This window comes from Gossypium hirsutum, chromosome D10 (genome assembly GCF_007990345.1).
Source record: "Gossypium hirsutum isolate 1008001.06 chromosome D10, Gossypium_hirsutum_v2.1, whole genome shotgun sequence".
NCBI classification, from domain to species: Eukaryota; Viridiplantae; Streptophyta; class Magnoliopsida; order Malvales; family Malvaceae; genus Gossypium; species Gossypium hirsutum.
Window position 1 is genome coordinate 26,809,196 of NC_053446.1, and position 18,728 is coordinate 26,827,923.

Here is an 18,728-nt window from a genome sequence, read left to right on the forward strand (position 1 = left end):
TGTAACATGGTCTATTTACTAGTCCATTGAATCACTTGGAATACTAAGGATACTCGGGTCTCTTGTCTGATGATACATGCCAAAGCTATGTCCTAGACATAGTCTTACATGGGATGTTTTCTGTACTGCCAATGTCATATCCCAGATATGGTCTTACATAGGAGTTCTCATATCGGTGCGCATGCCATGTCTTAGACATGGTCTTACGGTGGACCTCTCATCTCGGTGCCAACGCCATGTCCCAGACATGGTCTTACATGGGACCTCTCATAATCTCAATAATGATGCCAATGTCATGTCCCAGACATGGTCTTACATGGGATCTCATTCCCTTAATGTCATGACATTTGTATCCGATACATTCCCAATGTTTCAACGGGGATTTTGTCACTGATTCTCTGTCACCTCATACTTAAGTCAACATTAGATATTTTCATGAAATAAATACATAATTGCTGAAAAATAACAACATTAATAATAATTATCAAAATATTGCATTTATTTACCGTAAACTTACCTCGGTACAAAATATGATCAAATCTAGCACTTTAGTCTTCAACCTTTTTCCTTCCCCGGTCTAACTCCGAATTTCATTCTTCTTGATCTATAATAGCAAATTTATCTTATTTAATACTCACATTCATCAAAACAATCCTTGACTCGAGCTTTGGAAAATTATGATTTTGCCCCTAAACTTTTGCATAATTACACTTTTGCCCCAAAAGCTCGGAAATTAAAATTCATCCCTTATTATTATGTTTTATGAAATTTTGAACACTTTTCCCTTCTATGGAAACATCAAATTCTCAGTCTAACACTTACTTATGAGCAGTAGGTATTTTTACCGATTATGCCATTTTACTCATTTTCACTTAAAATCGCTTAGCAAAAGTTGTTTAACATAATTCTAAGCTTCATATTCTACCATTAAACATAAAAATAAACACATTTCACCTATGGGTATTTTTCCAAATATGAACCCTAGGTTAAATTATTGCTAGAATAAGCTAAATCAAGTTACCGAGACTCCAAAAACGTAAAGAACATTAAAAACGGGGATTGGGATCACTTACTATGGAGCTTGGAAGCTTGAAAACCCTAAGTATGGCTTCCCCCCTTGCTAATTTCGGCCAAATGAAGAAGATGAGCACGATTTTCCATCTTTTTCCCTTTTAATTCATTTTAATTACCAAATTACCAAAATGCCCCTAACTTAAAGATTTCCTATTTCACTTATCTCATGTCCATTTTTGTTCATAACTTAACCAATGGTCTAATTACCATATAAAGACCTCCAATTTAAAATTTCATGACAATTGGACACCTCTAACATGTAGAACTCAACTTTTTCACTTTTTACAATTTAGTCCTTTTCACTAAATTGAGTGCCCAAACGTCGAAATTTTTGAGCGAAATTTTCATGAATTCATTCCGTGAAATTGTAGGCCATAAAAATATAGTAAAAATAAATTTTTCCTCATCGGATTTGTGACTTTTCGACTAGGCCCAAAATTTGGATGTTACAAACATTCAATGTGAAAAGAAAAAGAAAGAAAGGAAATTCACGGGGATCACAATTTTAATCCTAATCAAGTTGTCAGTTAAATTTTAAATGAGCTGGATTTTAACATAGAAAATTGAAGAAAAAATTAAAAGTACACAACTTAAGACTAATTTAAAAAATAAATTAAAGTGGTATTATCATTAGTGTGTCAGGTAGCACCAGCGAGGACGATTAAAAACAACCAATTTTTGTAAATAATTTTTTCCTTGACCTATTTTCGTAATTAATTTTTTATATTATTTTTGTAAAAAAGTTATTTAGTTTATTATAATTATCATACTAATTTTTTTAAAAAAACTCATCTTTATTCTTTTTCTCTATCATTGTCTAACATGAAAACTTCACTTTCTAATTGTATGTTATCATTAATTTTAATTTTACTTTATTCTAATTTTTAATTAGAATTAGAATTATATTTTTATACGAATCTTCAATTTATTATTATTTTTAAGTAATTTGTAATTTCAAAGTAATTAATTGCATCAAAAGTTCAACATTAATCAAAGATGATGATGATAAATTGAAGAGGAAGATCAATATAGAAGATGATGATAAGAATAATGAATTGAAGCAGAAGATTAATATAGAAAATTTAAACATATTTGTAATATTATTAGTATTTATTTTTAAATTATATTATATTTTAACTTATCTTTAATTTATTATATTGTTAATTTTTTAAATTTATAATTATATTAGTAATCTCAATAATTGTTTCACGTAGGAAAATAAACTATTGAAAAATTAAAAATTATGTTATGATTCGTAAAGTTTAATTTGATTTTATTTTATATACTTTGAATTTAATTTTTAATTAATAATATTATTAGTTAGTTTTAAATCAGAAAAATAAAATGTAAAATGCTTAAATAGTTTTTAATATTAAAATTTAAAAAATGAAATTAATATTTTAACAGTAATACATTAAAATATAAATGTTTTATTAAATAATAAAAATATAATTGTGTAATTTTAATACATTAAAACCATAATTAATTTTATCAATTATTATTATGCATATACAAATTAAATCAAATTCTAATCTCAATTCTCAAAATAATTTTTAATTTTTGAAATTTGATATTTACATAAAATTTTAAGATAGAGTTCTTCTTTCATCTTTATTCAAACTCATAATAAATGTTAAAGTAATATATCTTTAATTACACTTTCATTATAATTTAAAGGATTAATGATAAATTTGGCTGTTTACATGTTTTTGTCAAAATGACTCTAATTGTATTTTTGAGCCTTTTTTAGCCATCAACCTTTATTCTTTTTTTCATATTGCTTTTTTTTAACAGATTTGATGAAAGTAAGGTTAAAAATGTTAATGGGATGATGTGGAATTTCACATGTGGAATATTTTTAATGAGATGTAATTAATTGCTTAGATAGTCCAATAAAATAATTATATGTGGAAAATAATAAAATAAATAAATAATTCATGAAGTTAAGAAAATAACTCTTAATTTAAAGAAAATAAACGTAATTATCTAAAAAAGAGTTTCAAAATGAATACACAGATTCAATATTTTCGATTTGATTTATTAATTATCTTTCTGAAATCTCTCAGTAAATAAACGTATGCATCATTTTGATTTTTTTAAATAATTACTTTTATTTATTTAAATTAAGAGTTATTTTTTAATTTCATGTATGATTTATTTATTTTATTATTTTCACATATAATTATCTTATTGAGTTACTTAAGTAATAAATTACATCTCATTAAAATATTTCACATATGAAATTTTACATTTAACTTTTTTTAGGTGAAATAAATAATTACAATTCTAAATTACATAGCGTTATTCTGGGGGTGAGTAAAACCCCTTATCTTGTCGGATTCAATGAAAGTTGGGGGAGAATAAAAAACTTGCAACACCAGAGCCAACTTCGTTAAATAGTCAGCAACCTGATTTTGTTCTCTAGGAAAATAGCGCAAAAGCCACTGACATTCTTGGGACAAGATGCATTTTATCAGTCAAATCTGTTAAAAAAAACAATTCGAAAAAAAGGTTTATGGAAAAAAATGCTCAAAAATGCAATTAGGACCATTTTGGAAAAACATATAAACATTAGTGACCAAATTTGTCATTAAACTTAATTTAAACTATTCAATTTAATCAATAAGCAATATCTTATTATTTATACTATTTTATTTTCATCAATTGTGTAAAGATTATTAAAATATTTTTATTAAATAAATTTCTATAATACGAAATAAAAATTCAAATTTTATATTAAATTATTTTATATTTAGATTGTTTTCTTATTCTAGCTTTTCGCTTAACATCATCATGTAGAAAAATCAAAACATCGAGTGGCATTCTATATTTTTCATATATAAAAGAAAAAAAATTACATTATGTTATAATAAATAATTATATATTTCATATATACAATTTTATAAATAATATAGTTTTATAATATAACTTAAATAATATATTTATGTTATTTATAAATAGTGTAGCTTTTAATTTATAGAATATTAAATTTTTATTAGCACTATATTTGAATTATCAAAATAATTAATATAAATTAATTATGTTAATTAGTTATTATTTGGAGGAATGCTGCTTATATTAATTTTAAGAAGTTAAATTATATCATATATTGAATATGTTAACCATGCATTAATTATGATTTGACTTTTTATTATAATAATATTTGAGTTAATATATTTCAATTATATTTAATCATTCGAATAATGAATATTAATTTACACTAATTATAGAAATTAAATATAATATAAAAAATTAATTAAAAATTAAACACGTAAACATTAAAAATTAGTAACTTTCTAAAAAAAGGGCTTTTAGATATTTTCTTAATTGATTTGGGAAATGACTAGAAAACATTATTTATAAAATATATAATTATGACATGTTTTTAAAAGATATTAAAACCAATAAAATACAACGTATAGTGAGACTTGAACTTAGAATATTATGATTTTCAATCTTTAATATATAGTGAGACTTGAACTTGGAACATTATATAGTAGGACCTGATCATGGGTTAGATCACTCGCTCGAAAAGTGAGTAAAAATATATGTTTAAAAAATGAGTTTGGATAAAAAATAAGGCATGTTTTCTAAACGGGGCGAGCCTTAAGTAAGATTTTTGGTCCAGACTTGGCTTGACCCGGCTCGAATCTGCTTAATTTTTTTTTGCTTTTGTTTTACTATCATTTTGTTGTTGTTTTGCTGTCATTTTGCTATTATACTGCTATTATTTTCTTTTTATTGTTTGGATATTATATAACTATTATTTTATTATTAATTTTGCTACTATTTTAGAGGTATTTGATTGTTAAGTTGTAACTATCTTAACATTATTTAATGTTTTTAATATATTTGATGTATTATATATTTTAAATTTATTTCATATAGAAAAAAAATTAATACAGATGGGTTGAGTTTAGATTTAACATTTTTTATCTAGACGGACAAAACTTTAAACCTATTTTATTGCTTGAATCCCAACCTAGTAAATGAATTTAAAATTTTGGCATCAACCGGACCCGGCCTGAACTCGGCCCCACATGGCCTGGTTTCAGTTCTGATACAAACAAAATTACCCGGTTAGGCGTTTCTATTTTTTGTTTTTCCTTTTTAAGAAAATTCTTTCCATTTCCTGGTAACCAAACAAAGTCTAACGGACCCCAGAAGTTATGAACAGTCAAATCGAAAAAGCGTTATATCAAACCTACTTTTCCTTTTTCTAAAACAAATAAAAAATATTTAGCTTTGATTTTGAGGTTTTGCGTGGCTAATTGGTTAGGTTTTGATTCATTTGCATTAGTAAATTGGGACTTTAATAGTATTCTAGTTCTGAAATTTCAGCTAGGTTTACAGGCGTACATTTGATGGATTTTTTCCTCAAATATGTTGTTTTATTTGTTGTTGACATTTGCATTATTGCTTATTCGATTGTTCTAGCAATTTAGGTGTTTTTGAATTGATGGCGGATAGAAACACGGCCGCTTCAAAGCCTATATGGATGAAACAAGCCGAGGAAGCCAAGCAAAAAACTGAGGCTGAAAAAGCTGCTGCTGCTAAAGCAGCTTTCGAAGCCACATTCAAGGATGTTGATAAGAACCGTAACAAGGATGTGGTGGCTGCTTCATCGGATAGTGAATCCGAGGACACCGGTGACTTGGTGAACAAGCCAATTGGTCCCGTGGATCCCGTTAATGGCATGGCAGCGGGGCCAGGAATAGCGGGTGGCACTGCCTGTGCTGCCTCCACGTTTATGGTGGTAACGAGAGATGCAGATGAAAGGAAAGTACAGAGTGGGGGTGCGCAGATTAAGGTGAGGGTTTCTCCAGGTGTGGGTGTTGGGGGCTCAGAACAGGATGGCATTGTGAAGGATATGGGAGATGGGACTTACTCTGTAACTTATGTGGTGCCTAAGAGAGGGAACTATATGGTAAACATTGAATGCAATGGGAAACCCATCATGGGTAGCCCATTCCCGGTGTTCTTCAGTGCAGGTAACATCGTTGAAACTATGTTTATTCGGTTTTAACTGCATGTTTAGCTGTCACTTGCCATGCATGACTTTGCATGTTTCTTGTCCCTATTTGATTGTCTATATAATACGTGGATCTTTTAATATTCAAACCTTGCCATGCATGACTTTGCATGTTTCTTGTCCCTATTTTATTGTCTATATAATACGTGGATCTTTTAATATTCAAACCTTTGGAGTATTTTTTGCTTCTAATATGAAATGCAGTCTTTTGTATATTAGTTTTGTTATTCTAGGTGAAGAAGGCTCACGATTAGGAATTTGAAAAGTTCCCAATGATATTCACCTTCTCATTACTTTGCACTCACTGTCCATATAAAATTGTTGTTGAGTCTCTGTTCTTACTTTTGGCTTCACTTGTAAGCGTGGTTCTTGGTTGCAGTCTGTAGTGCTCAGGGCATAGATGTTGAATTTTTGTTATGCAGGTACGTCTACCGGAGGACTACTAGGGGTGGCTCCTGCATCCACATATCCAAATCTAGTAAACCAAACCATGCCCAACATGCCAAACTATACAGGTTCTGTTTCTGGAGCTTTCCCTGGCTTGTTGGGAATGATCCCAGGCATTGTTTCTGGTGCTTCAGGTGGTGCTATATTGCCAGGAATGGGGGCATCTCTTGGGGAAGTTTGTCGAGAATACCTCAATGGCCATTGTCCTAAAACTGATTGCAAATTGAACCATCCTCCTCACAATTTGCTGATGACTGCTTTGGCTGCAACAACCAGCATGGGAACTCTTAGTCAGGTACCTATGGCACCTTCAGCGGCTGCAATGGCTGCAGCTCAGACTATTGTTGCTGCTCAGGCCCTTCAAGCTCATTCAGCTCAGGTGCAAGCACAAGCTCAGTCAATTAAAGATTCATCTGGTACTTTTTGCACTATCTTATTTTGAACTGTCTGTTTCTTTGTTAATTTATTTCCCAAGTTCTATTTATTTTGTTGGGCTCAAGCTAATGGTTGTCTGCTGCGTGTCAGATTCTCCTGACAAAGCTGGGAAGGCTGATGCATTGAAGAAAACCCTACAAGTTAGCAATCTTAGCCCACTTCTCACAGCTGAGCAGTTGAAACAGCTTTTTAGCTTCTGTGGTTCTGTTGTCGAGTGTACAATCACTGATTCAAAACATTTTGCTTATATAGAATACTCAAAACCTGAGGAAGCAATGGCCGCTTTGGCATTGAACAATATGGATATTGGTGGTCGACCATTAAATGTGGAGATGGCTAAAACGCTTCCTCAGAAACCAGCTATTTCATCATTGACATCATCGTCTCTGCCTATGATGATGCAGCAAGCTGTTGCCATGCAACAGATGCAATTCCAACAGGCTTTGCTTATGCAACAAACCTTGACTGCTCAGCAGGCAGCTAATCGAGCCGCAAGCATGAAGTCTGCAACAGAGTTAGCTGCGGCAAGAGCTGCCGAAATAAGTAAGAAGCTAAAAGCTGATGGGCTTGTTAATGAAGAGAAGGAAATCAAGAGTGAATCTAGGTATGTGTCCTCATCAGGACAAATGTGCTTCCTTACATACATGTCTTGTTACTTAAGGCTTACTTTTTGGTTAGGTCCGAATGCTTCAATATTGTTAAAGAATGAAGTTACTTATTGAGCTACATAAGGAATGCAAGCAGAGTTTCGCTATTTGTTATGATACGTAGAACACCTATGTTTGCTCCTTTAGGTTTATTGTGGTATGATGGACTGCAGCAGCAGCACTTTTTTCAACAAATAATGTTTATGATTCACTATTTAATTAGGAGCAGAACAGTAGAAGAGGTATCTTTTTGTAATGATTCTCTTTTTGTTGTTAGATCTTTGATTATGTCTTTCCAGAAGATGCTTTTACTTATAGGAACCAAAGGAGATCACTGTGTTTCCCTTTTTTGTCTCTATGTTAAAGGCTTCAAATTTGCTTAAAAGTAAATTGAAGTTCTTCTAAATCATTACTTACAGGTCACCATCTACTTCCCGTGCACGGTCAAGATCAAGATCCAAATCAAAGTCACCCCTCAGTTATCGAAGACGGTCAAGGTCAAAGTCAAGATCACCAATCAGCTATAGGCAAAGGAGGAGGTCTCACTCTTATTCACCTCCACCTCGTTTCCAGCGAGACCGTAGGTCCAGATCACCTGAGCAGTCTCATCATTGTTCAAGGTATGATAGTGAAAGACTGTCATATAGAGATCGAAATGACAATGATAGGAGTAGGAGAAGAGATCTGGACAGATCACATGATCCTCGTTCTTCTATTTTGAGGAGAAATAGGAGTAGGAGCCCTCAAATAAGAAAATCACTTGCTGTAGATTCAGACTCCCCAAAACATAGCCGAGAAAGTTCACCAAAGGTGAGGAGATCATCCCGTCCTGGTTCGAGATCGCCAAGGCATCGTAGAAGAAGGTCATCTCCAAAGGATGATGAAAGAAAATCAAAATGCAGAAAGCGCTCTAGGTCAAAATCTGTCGATTCTGATAACAAAAAGGATGAAAAATCAAAGCACCACAGCAGAAGGCGCTCCAGGTCATTATCTTCAGAAGGTAAGCATCGAAGAAGCAGGTCTTCTGCAAGTTCAGATGATAACAAATCAAAACACAGACGGCAGACCTGGTCAGTTTCTCCGGAAGGCAAGGTTCGCCCCCACAGTAAAATTGATGAAACAAAAAATGATGAGTTGAAACATAGTCATAAAAGGCGATCTCGGTCTATATCTACTGAAGGTAGGCAGTACGCCAAAGAGAGGAGTGGTAGAAGTAGAGATAAGAAGTCTAACCATTGGGATAGAAGGCAATCGAGGTCAAGATCTGCTGACCGCAAGCATCCCAAAGGAAGCAGGCTGTCCCCCAGAAATTCAGATGAGAAAAAATCAAAACACCAAAGGCGCTCTAGGTCAAAGTCTACTGAATTCAAGCAACTTTCCATTGATAAAACGGATGAAAGATCAGAATGCTGTGCGGAAAAACATTTTTTATCTGCTGAAGATAGGCCTCCTAGAGGAAGAAGATCTTCTCCAAGAAGTTCTGAAGACAATGATTCAAGACCAAGAAGGCGCTCTAGGTCAAAGTCTGCTGAAGGTTGATATTATTTGGATAGTGTGAATAAATGTTCACTTTTTGGCATAAAAGCAGGAAAGACTGGAGATTGTATCAAGCTGCTTACTTCCATTGTGAATGATATAAAAATGCAGGGGATGAAGGAATGTTGGTTTCAAAAGAGGGCTCCAAAGTTTCTGTAAATGATGGTCAGGAATCAAAGAGAAAATGTTTTCTGCACTTTGGTAATGCTGAAGGACTCTCACCAAATAAAAGGTCGGATGCAGAAGAAGCAAACAAACTTGAAAGATCAAGTGGTAAGCAGTGGCTTGAAATTAATGCTAATGTCACTGTTCACCAAAAAATAACTTAACATCAATAGAGTTGTATAGTAAATGACTAATAGTAACTTCTATATGATTTCCTTTGCAGAATTAGAAAATCATTCAATTTCTCCTCAGCCGAAATGAGTTGTGGGCTTTATGTGGAACTGGAATTTGGGGATTTCTGTGATCATTGACTTCTGAGTCTCTAGTTTAGGCGTGTTTCAGCTCAAGCCAAGCTTGTTCAGATATGATCAACTTATTTAGAGTTTAATGAGCTTTTGGCTCTTATATGAATGGCAGCTCTAAGAGATTGCTTAGTGTTTATTTTGGTGCTCAGGTTTTTAGCCATTTTTTGGTTCTTCATATGTGTATGCCCTTTGTGCTCTTTTTTGATCCTTTGCAGGAATGTGGAACAGGTTGTAATTGAAGTCTCTGAGATGTCATTTACTATGGATAAAGTATTCCAAGCTGTGTTCTGCTTTCTTCTGGAATCAACCATGCAATGTTTGTAGCAAGCTTCTTTTACTGCTAGATGCATGTTGGACCATTATCTCCATTGCTGAACTGTGAATTTAATTTTTGTTTATTTGAAAGTTCGATTCCTTGTTTCCATTAACTTTGCCTCTGTATTGAATTATTTAGAAACTCATGTATTAGCAGGTGTGCATGTACCTGAAGTCATGTGCCCTCCAATCTGTTGATTGTAGAATAGGGGCTTGTTACTGTCAGTCTAGAAAATAAGTGATCCATGTTGGGAAGCTAGATCTTACTGTAGGCCTCTTTGATCTGCCTTTTTGGTTACTGATTCTTGTTTTCTTACAGCCACCTCTGCCTTCTAGCAGTCTTTATGTTCTACAACTATTGTCCTTTCTTTGATGAACTTGATCATAGGTTCCATTTTTTCTTTTTTGCCTTAGATGGTCTGGATGGCCTGTTATATCCCTACTCATGCAGGTTTTATAAATGGTGTTCTTGCTGAAGCTGTTCAATGATAATTTTTGGAGGGTTGGTTTTTAATTAATCTATGTGAAGGTATGCAGTTGCTTTGTGGTAGAGAGCTAATGCTATTAAATTTCTATTGATAATTTTGAAATTTGTTTAGCGTTGATTGATAGAAATATGAATGAATGCATCTATCTGCTGCCGTCTGCAATACTTTGTAACTTTCCTTTTTATTTTTATTTTAATTGTGTTACCAACCTGGTTCTTTATCTAGTCCCACTTTTTTACTTTCCTATTTTTGTTTTGTTTTGTTTTCATTTTGTTGTTTTTCCTCCTTTCCAAGGAAAGTTGTTGGCGAAAGCTACTTTAAGGTCCTGTGTAACCAGATTCCTTTGGGATGAATGTCTCTGTTTGATCCCCATGACAGATTGGTTAATCACTTAAGTTCATGGTTTGTCACAGGTAATCTTCTATGCCAGTGTTAGGCTAGTTCTGTTTTATAATACTACTAATTAGCAAGTTAAAATTGCTTGCACTTTGTCTCCTAGATAGATAGGTATTAATTCTTTTGCTATGGTAACTTGCTTCTGGTCAATCAAAATTCTGTTGATCAACTGAAGCAATTTGTAACCTTTAGCACTCTGCTTTATCTCATGGTCACACTGGGAAAACTTCATCTAACCACTATCAGGTTCCTATTTGGGATTTGAGACATTATTTGGTCATCTCATTGGAGCTAGGTCTGTGCTAGTTTAATCATTTAGAATTTAAACTCTTAAGATACTTTGTTTTGGTTGAAGATTGCATATGCTTTTTGCACTCAAGGAGAAAAGGCATAACTCGCTCATCTTTTCCACCGTCCTGTCTTCTTTTTTTCTCTTTTTTCAAAGTCTTCCCCCCCCCCTCCCCTCTTTTCTTTTCCTTTGGTTTCTTTTCTAGGGTTGAAGCATGGATATCAGGATATGGTGAATAAGAGCTGAACTCAGCCTTGGTCTCAAACATCTTGTTGCATTTGACAAAATCTATTAATAATTCCCAATTCCCTCCTATAGAAATCCACCCTGTCTCTCTCATGCTGCTTTCCCGTTTATGTAATGTTGATCCTGTATTTTTATCCTCTCATTTTATGCACATCTTCAGTCGTTGGCCATGCCCGAGTGGTCTGACAAGTTAATGATAGGTGATGAGTTCAGGACATTTTGATTTGTGAAGCTGTAGTTCCTAAATAGTGTACCCTCCCTCAGCAAGGGAGTAGGATTCGGTTCATTATCATTACCATATTTACTTGTGTAGGCTTTATTTATTGATTAATTATAAAATTCATACTTTTCAAGAAACCTAGCCTGCCCTCTCATTCTATTTATTTATTTTATTTCAACTATTAAGCTAAGCAAAAAGAGGTGCGCCAATTTTGAATTCATGGTTCACCTCATATTATATGTTTAGAAATGCAAATTGAGTTTTAAAAAATGATGTTTTTATTTTACTTATTTTTCTTTCATAAGTGCAGGATGAAAATTATCAACTGATTGGATGCATTGAGAAGATATGAAACTAATAATAATGAATGAGTTTTTAAGATGGAATTTATTTAATGGAATTATGCATCATGGCTCATGCACCTCCTGTTTAACACAATTTAGGATCACAGACTAAATTCACTCTGAAAGGTGTGCTTAAAATGAGATCACAAAACTAAAAAAACAAATTCGAGATTTATTTATTTGGTGACATCTTGGAAAAAGATAAACATACAAAAATTCTCTTGAAGAGCTACTGCTGTTAAAATCTACAACTTTCTATAATGAAATATATTTATTTTAAAATATGGTTTCTTATTTACACATAAAAAAAATGTTAAACGTATCTAAATAAAAATTCAACTAGAATTGGATCGAGGAGGCCTAAATAAAATTTTTGATAATCTTGCATACTGAATTACAGTTCATTAAATAAATTTTTTTATCTAACTTAAAATATAAATATTAATGTAAAATATCCTAATATTTATAAAATAATGAAATAGTAGAATAGATTTTTGGGACCGAGGCAGACTCGAACGAAAAGGTAAAGATATCTTGAGTCAATCTAGTTAGATCCTTTAAACACCTAAAAAGCATGTGAGAAAAGCCATCAAAATTTGCGATAATAATAACGGTTACTTTGATTCAGAAATAATTTGCGCATCCAAACAACATTGCTCTATATTATTTTGGATAAACAACATTTTTAATAATATTTCTATTTTACTCTCTCAATTATAAATATGTCATTGTTTTCATAAAATAGTTTAATGTCATTAAATAGTTTTAACCAGTGACAGATGTGACCTGTTTTATTAGCATAATAACAAATAGCTCTTTAATATTTATACATTCTATTATTTTAAACTAAATTATAAAAAAATTCAAAAATTTTTAGAAATAGAGATTTACAAAAAAAATTCGATACAAATTCTAAAATTTTATAAAAATGCATAAAAAATTATAAAAGATAAATAAAAATAAAAATGGTGTTTGTTAGAAACTGACTGCTTGCCCCATTTTATGTTCGAATAACAGTTAGAACAAGCAAAGTCAAAACAATCAAAGTATTTGTATTGGCATGTTTGACTTTTGATTAAATCTCATTAAAGCAAGAAATGAGGAGATATTTCATAGCCAACATTTTGGAATAATCATGATCATCAACTCATGTAACTTGGAGACGAAGTGGAGAAGATTGAAATGCTTGTAAAGGCTACGCTTATCCTTATATTAAGTGATCAGAGGTTGTTGAGTAAAACCAGATAATGATAGAATTAATGGTATTATTTATTAGAGAATTCGTGTAGATAATTTCAATATTTAAATAAAGTGATAAACCTTTATCTTGTGGTTGGAGATCATGCTATATTCATGGCCTATATATTAGCAGCTTAATAACGATAGTGGTGGATAATTTTTTTAGTGTCTTCAGCATTTGTATTTTTCTAATTTATTGGGTAAATTAGTGACACTCTTTTATTATTTGTTGGAGAAAGTTTTATTGTTTGTATGTGTGGATATTTTTGGGAGAGTGATTTGTAACAATTTGGGTTTAATATTAAGGTTGCAAACATTTGTTGGTGTAAGGGTAGTTTGGGCATTAGTTGATAGTTGATTTGGACGAACTGTGGAATAAATTCATTCTTTTAGTGAGGTTCCTGTAAAGTAGGATTAGAGAATCCAAACTACATTAACGAATATTATTTGTTATCTCTCCTTACTTTCATCTTTGCTTTACTTTGTCTTTTAATCTATTCTATTCAGTTCTGTTCCAACCTTTGTTCTAATAAAAGTTAGAATGAAATTGGTTTTTAGTTGCAAACCAAGTTATTTGTTCTAACAGTATTTCGATCATAAAATTTGGTACGAAGTGCAAACTAGGCCTTCTTCAATTGGTATTAGAGCTGGCTACAGACGTACATGAAGATGATCCTGTGTTCAATTTGCAACTATGGAATCTATTAATGTGATTAAGGAGCAATTAACTTCACTTACCATAGCGTTTAAAATTTTTTCTAAGAATGGAATGAATTTAGATGTTGATAAGAACAACCATAGAAGAAGATCCATGTAATTTATGATAATTTTGAGCCCAGGAAAAGGTAAATTCAATGCTATGAATGCAAGAGCTTTGGTCACATTCAATCTGAATGTGCTAACACCATCAAGAAGAAGCAAAATTCACTTGCTAGGAGTGATGAAAAGTTTAGTGATCTTAATAATTCAAATAAAGATTTAAACAACTATGTTGATTTTACTACCTTTGTTCCACAAGTTCCAACTCTTGTTCCAATAATTGTGGAACAAAAGATGATTTAGATCATGATGTTGAGCCATATGATTCAATATTCCTATCAACATATAATAAAGAAGATGGAAATATTGTGTTAGATGAATGACTTATTGAGAGAAGAAGTCATCATTCTTAAAAGGGAAAATGTAAAGTTCAAAAAAGGGGTTGTTCTAAAAAAAACTAAAAAGGAGTTAGTTGATGCCAATGTTGTTTTAAAGAAATTTGGAGACCAAAGTGAAAAGCTTGATGAAATTTTAGTTTCAAAGAGATTTGAACTAGACCATAGAGGATTTGGTTACATCAATAAAGGTAAAGAACTTATGATTCATACAATTTTAGTTAAAGCAAAAGAAGTAAGTTCTTTTTAAGAGGGAAAAAAAGATTTATTTGTAATTATTGTGGAATATAAGGACACATCAAGCACCACTATTACAAGATGATATGTGATTGGAAAAAATTCAAGGTTGTTGCAAAACCTGATATAACAATAAATACAAGAAGGAGACCATGAAAAAGCTTATTTGGGTGAGAAAAGATAAGCCACATTTGAGTTATGAAGATCAACAATTTATCAATGCTCGTGTGAAGTATGTGATTACAATTTCTGTTGATAAATTTAATATCTATCGAGGATCAGACATACTCCATCTAGATTTCATGAAAAATATCCTTGTTGTTCCATGAGATATAATCCCTATTATTGATGTAGCATTCGATCTCATTCTCTTTAAACAACATGATGCAAACTAATTGGGAATTAATAGAGTAAGGGGGAGCAATACTGTTGATTTTACTTATGGTTGATTCCAATGCTTCTATACTCTGAATTGATGCTGATTTGGTGTTATTGGTTATTTGTTTCTTTTTTGTTGTGTTAATTATTGTTGTTTTAATTGTGCTTCATGGTGACTCTAAATGAAAATATAGAAGCTTTTTTTAAGTATAATTGAAGAAAAGGCTTTATGTAATCAGTGAAAATTGTGGAATCAAACTAAAGAAAGATAAGGATGTTTTAAACCATATAATAACAACATATGGAACAACCTTGATTCAACTTGTTGCAATTGAACAAGAGGCAGAGATTTGGATATCTTGAGGGTTGAAATGAATTCATCAATATTAAGTTTTAGAGATTGAAGGCTAAGAAATAAAGGTTGTTAAGCTGTTAGTGAAAGGACCACTGAGAAAAGGGGAAGAGATGTGCAACAAATTCTTATCGCTACTGATAAATGGTTGATGCTGGTTTGAACTGCTATTCAACTTCTAGACTTTTATTACCATTTTCAATTTTTATGGTGGCTATTTTCTCTCTTTTTGGTTATGAGTTTAGTTTATTTCAGATGCTTTGTACTCCATGTTATTTTTGAGGTTTGGTACACAATGTGATTATAACACCCCATATCCAACCTGATCGTTAGGTTTGAGCTACGGAATGTCACATTTATTATCGGAGTAACTACAATAACATTCGAAAATCAAATACACAGTTTGTACATTTCATTAGGACTAATACTTATTTATAATATGACATCTAATCAAATTCAGGATTTAAACGAGCTTACGAAAGCTCTTTCGATATCTCGAGGTCGAATGAGGAGCAAAATGCAACATTTTTAAAATTCTTAGGTTGGTATCACGATGTTGAGGGTATCACGTCACGACGTCACCTACTGTTTTCAAAGTATCCAAATGGTTCCAAATCACAACACCTAGACCAAAAAACCAATTGCATCATTTCATTAATTTAAGCTTCATACATAATTCAAACACTTCATATAATATCATTATTATCCAAACTAACAGCATGACCATTCACAACTCAAATCCAAACTTAATACTTATGAACATTTACACCATTTAACCATTTAAACCTTATACCATTTACATGATAACTACAACATCTCATATGCTTAAGTTCAAAATTTACATAAACTAATCAAAATATCAGTTTGACCAATTCACAACCTAAAACCAATTCAACCCTTGGTACATGTCACATATTTAAAACAGAAAGAACTGTACAAACATTGTTAAGTCAAGAGGTGAAGTTTGGATGTTGGATCAGTCCTCGAGACCTCAAGATCTTCTAATACCTGCGCACGAAATAAACAAACCGAATGCTAAGCAATAAAGCTCAATAGTATTTTCATGATTCAAGTCAATAACATTAACATTAATAAGAACTAATGTAATTCAATAAAGGATTTAGTCATAACCATTTCAATTCACTTCCTTATGTATCATATACCAATTCCATACACTAATTCATTTGGCAATTTCAAATGATCGTACCATACCATGCTTTCTAATATATACCACAACCATTTTCTATCCATTTCCATTCCTACTTATTCATATAACCATCTAACTGCATATATAAATAGATATATACCAATTTGATGCTCAACTTCATTCTACCATCTCATTCACTCTTGAGTCTATTGGCTCGTTCATATTTAAATTAGTCCCCAGGGCTCATTTTTAACCGGTTCGCATGATCTTTCACATGATGTTGTTTTTCCACATTCCATATATATGCACCAATTCATGTTTTATAAACTCTATTAACCAAACCGGGACTCAAGACGGATACACGGATCTATTACTTTGTCATCCCAGGTTGCCCAAAAATGATGACTACTAGAATATGTACATACTACCACCTCGGGTTGTTCGACAATGGTAGCTTTCATAATCTATTTACTCTATCATCCTGGGTTGCCCGACAACGATGACTACTAGCATATGTACATTCTACCACCCTGGGTTGCCCTATAACGATGGTTTCTAATCACTATACTTGACCCTATGGCATGCCAACTATATCTGACTTTACCCGAACAACTAATAAGGTAATCAATGTTTTAATTACATATCATAAACCAATCTGCATATCATGATCACATGTCATAACCTCATTTTATATTGTGCTCGTTTCTACCATGCTCAGAACAATTTACAATCTTTGCATTCAATACCATCGACATAATTGAATTCTAAACAAATAAAGTTTTACCTTAATAGTTAATATGCAATAAACATGTATATGTATGTATATAAATGGAATGATCTCAAATCATAAAAGTACAAAACTCGTCGTCATCGTTAGCTACGTTTGACAATTCAATAATAAAAACAACATCAGTTTACATCCAATTAACATTCAAATACAGAGCCAAACATATTTTGTATTTAATTCAATTTAGTCCCTATATCTGGGATACTCGTATTTTAATGTCTAACAGCGGATTAAAATCTTATTTCACATTCTTTCATTAGAGACTTTATACTTCCTATCTATAACATAATTTCATGATAGTTTTCAATTTATTCAATTTAATCCCTAATATTACCAAGTTATCTAACGAGCTTAATTTAGTTTCCAATTTAGTATTTATCATGATCTAAGCTTATTAACTATCAAATTCAAGCCTAATTCATCAATTTCTTTATAATGGAAATTTGATAAATACTTAACAATTAAAGAAATTGATACATGGGCTAGCTAAATCAAGTTCACATGATTCAATTTCCATGAAAATATTAAAGGACTAGTTTGATTACCTTAAAGAATTTGTGGCCGAAAGTTGTTTAAAAAGCTTGAAACTTTCTTTCTTTCTTTCTAAAGGTGGGACGACATGAACTAAGTGAGGAAGATGATGTTCTCTTTCTTTCCACTTGATTTCTAAAGTTCACATCATTAGTAATTTTTAATTAACAATTTGAACATGTTTAATTGACTTAATTAAGGTTTAATTATACATTTTAATTATCATATTAAAACTAAGTGAGAAACCCATCATCTTCCACTATCTCATGACAACCAATGGTTACTTAACCATTTTAGTCTTTTGAATAATTGTTATCTAGGTCTTCAAGCATTTTTCTAAAATAAAATTCAATAGTGATTATAATTTTACAATTTAGTCCCTGTGTTTTAATTATCTATTTTCTCGGTTAAATTACTTAACTGATCTTCAATATATTTTCATGATAGCTTAATTAATCTTTATATTTCATCCTTACAAACTCGACTTACAAAAATAGGATTTCAAAATCGCATTTTTTGACACTACCTAAAATCAAGTTGTTACAATGATGGCCAAGCATGCATGTTGATAAGGGGAGCTTCTTTTGAGTATCTTATTTGGTAGCTTTGACAAAAAAAGGGGGGGGAAAGTCTTTAGGCAGAAAATGAATTTGGTGAACTTGGATATGGTAGCAAACTTAATGTTCTGATGCTTATGGTGTTTATTTTTAGATATGTGCAGCACGTTTCTTTATACTTGGTTGATGATTGATGAACAAGCACAAAACTCGATGACTCAAGTTGATAGGGGGAGTCTTTAGTATGATGCACCTTCTTAGGTAAAGTTTTAATTTAGTTTCCTTTATTTGCCCTCATATGTGTTGAGAGTGCTAATCGTTTATTGTTGTTTTTTTTAAATGCCAAAGGAGGAGATCATTGGAAACTTTGATTGTCTGTATTGCTTGTCCCATTTCATGTTCAATAG

The 18,728-nt window shown here is 31.8% G+C and overlaps 1 protein-coding gene across 1 annotated transcript; it reads left to right on the plus strand.

Moving 5' to 3' along the window:
- The first annotated feature begins 5,200 nt into the window (after positions 1-5,200).
- On the plus strand, positions 5,201-10,063 carry LOC107914739 (serine/arginine repetitive matrix protein 2). The gene is made up of 6 exons (XM_016843751.2): positions 5,201-6,065; positions 6,529-6,969; positions 7,079-7,592; positions 8,055-9,169; positions 9,283-9,444; positions 9,560-10,063. The coding sequence occupies exons 1-6, from the start codon at positions 5,534-5,536 to the stop codon at positions 9,595-9,597; spliced, it is 2,802 nt and encodes a 933-aa protein (XP_016699240.1). The 5' UTR covers positions 5,201-5,533; the 3' UTR covers positions 9,598-10,063.
- The last annotated feature ends 8,665 nt before the right edge of the window (positions 10,064-18,728 follow it).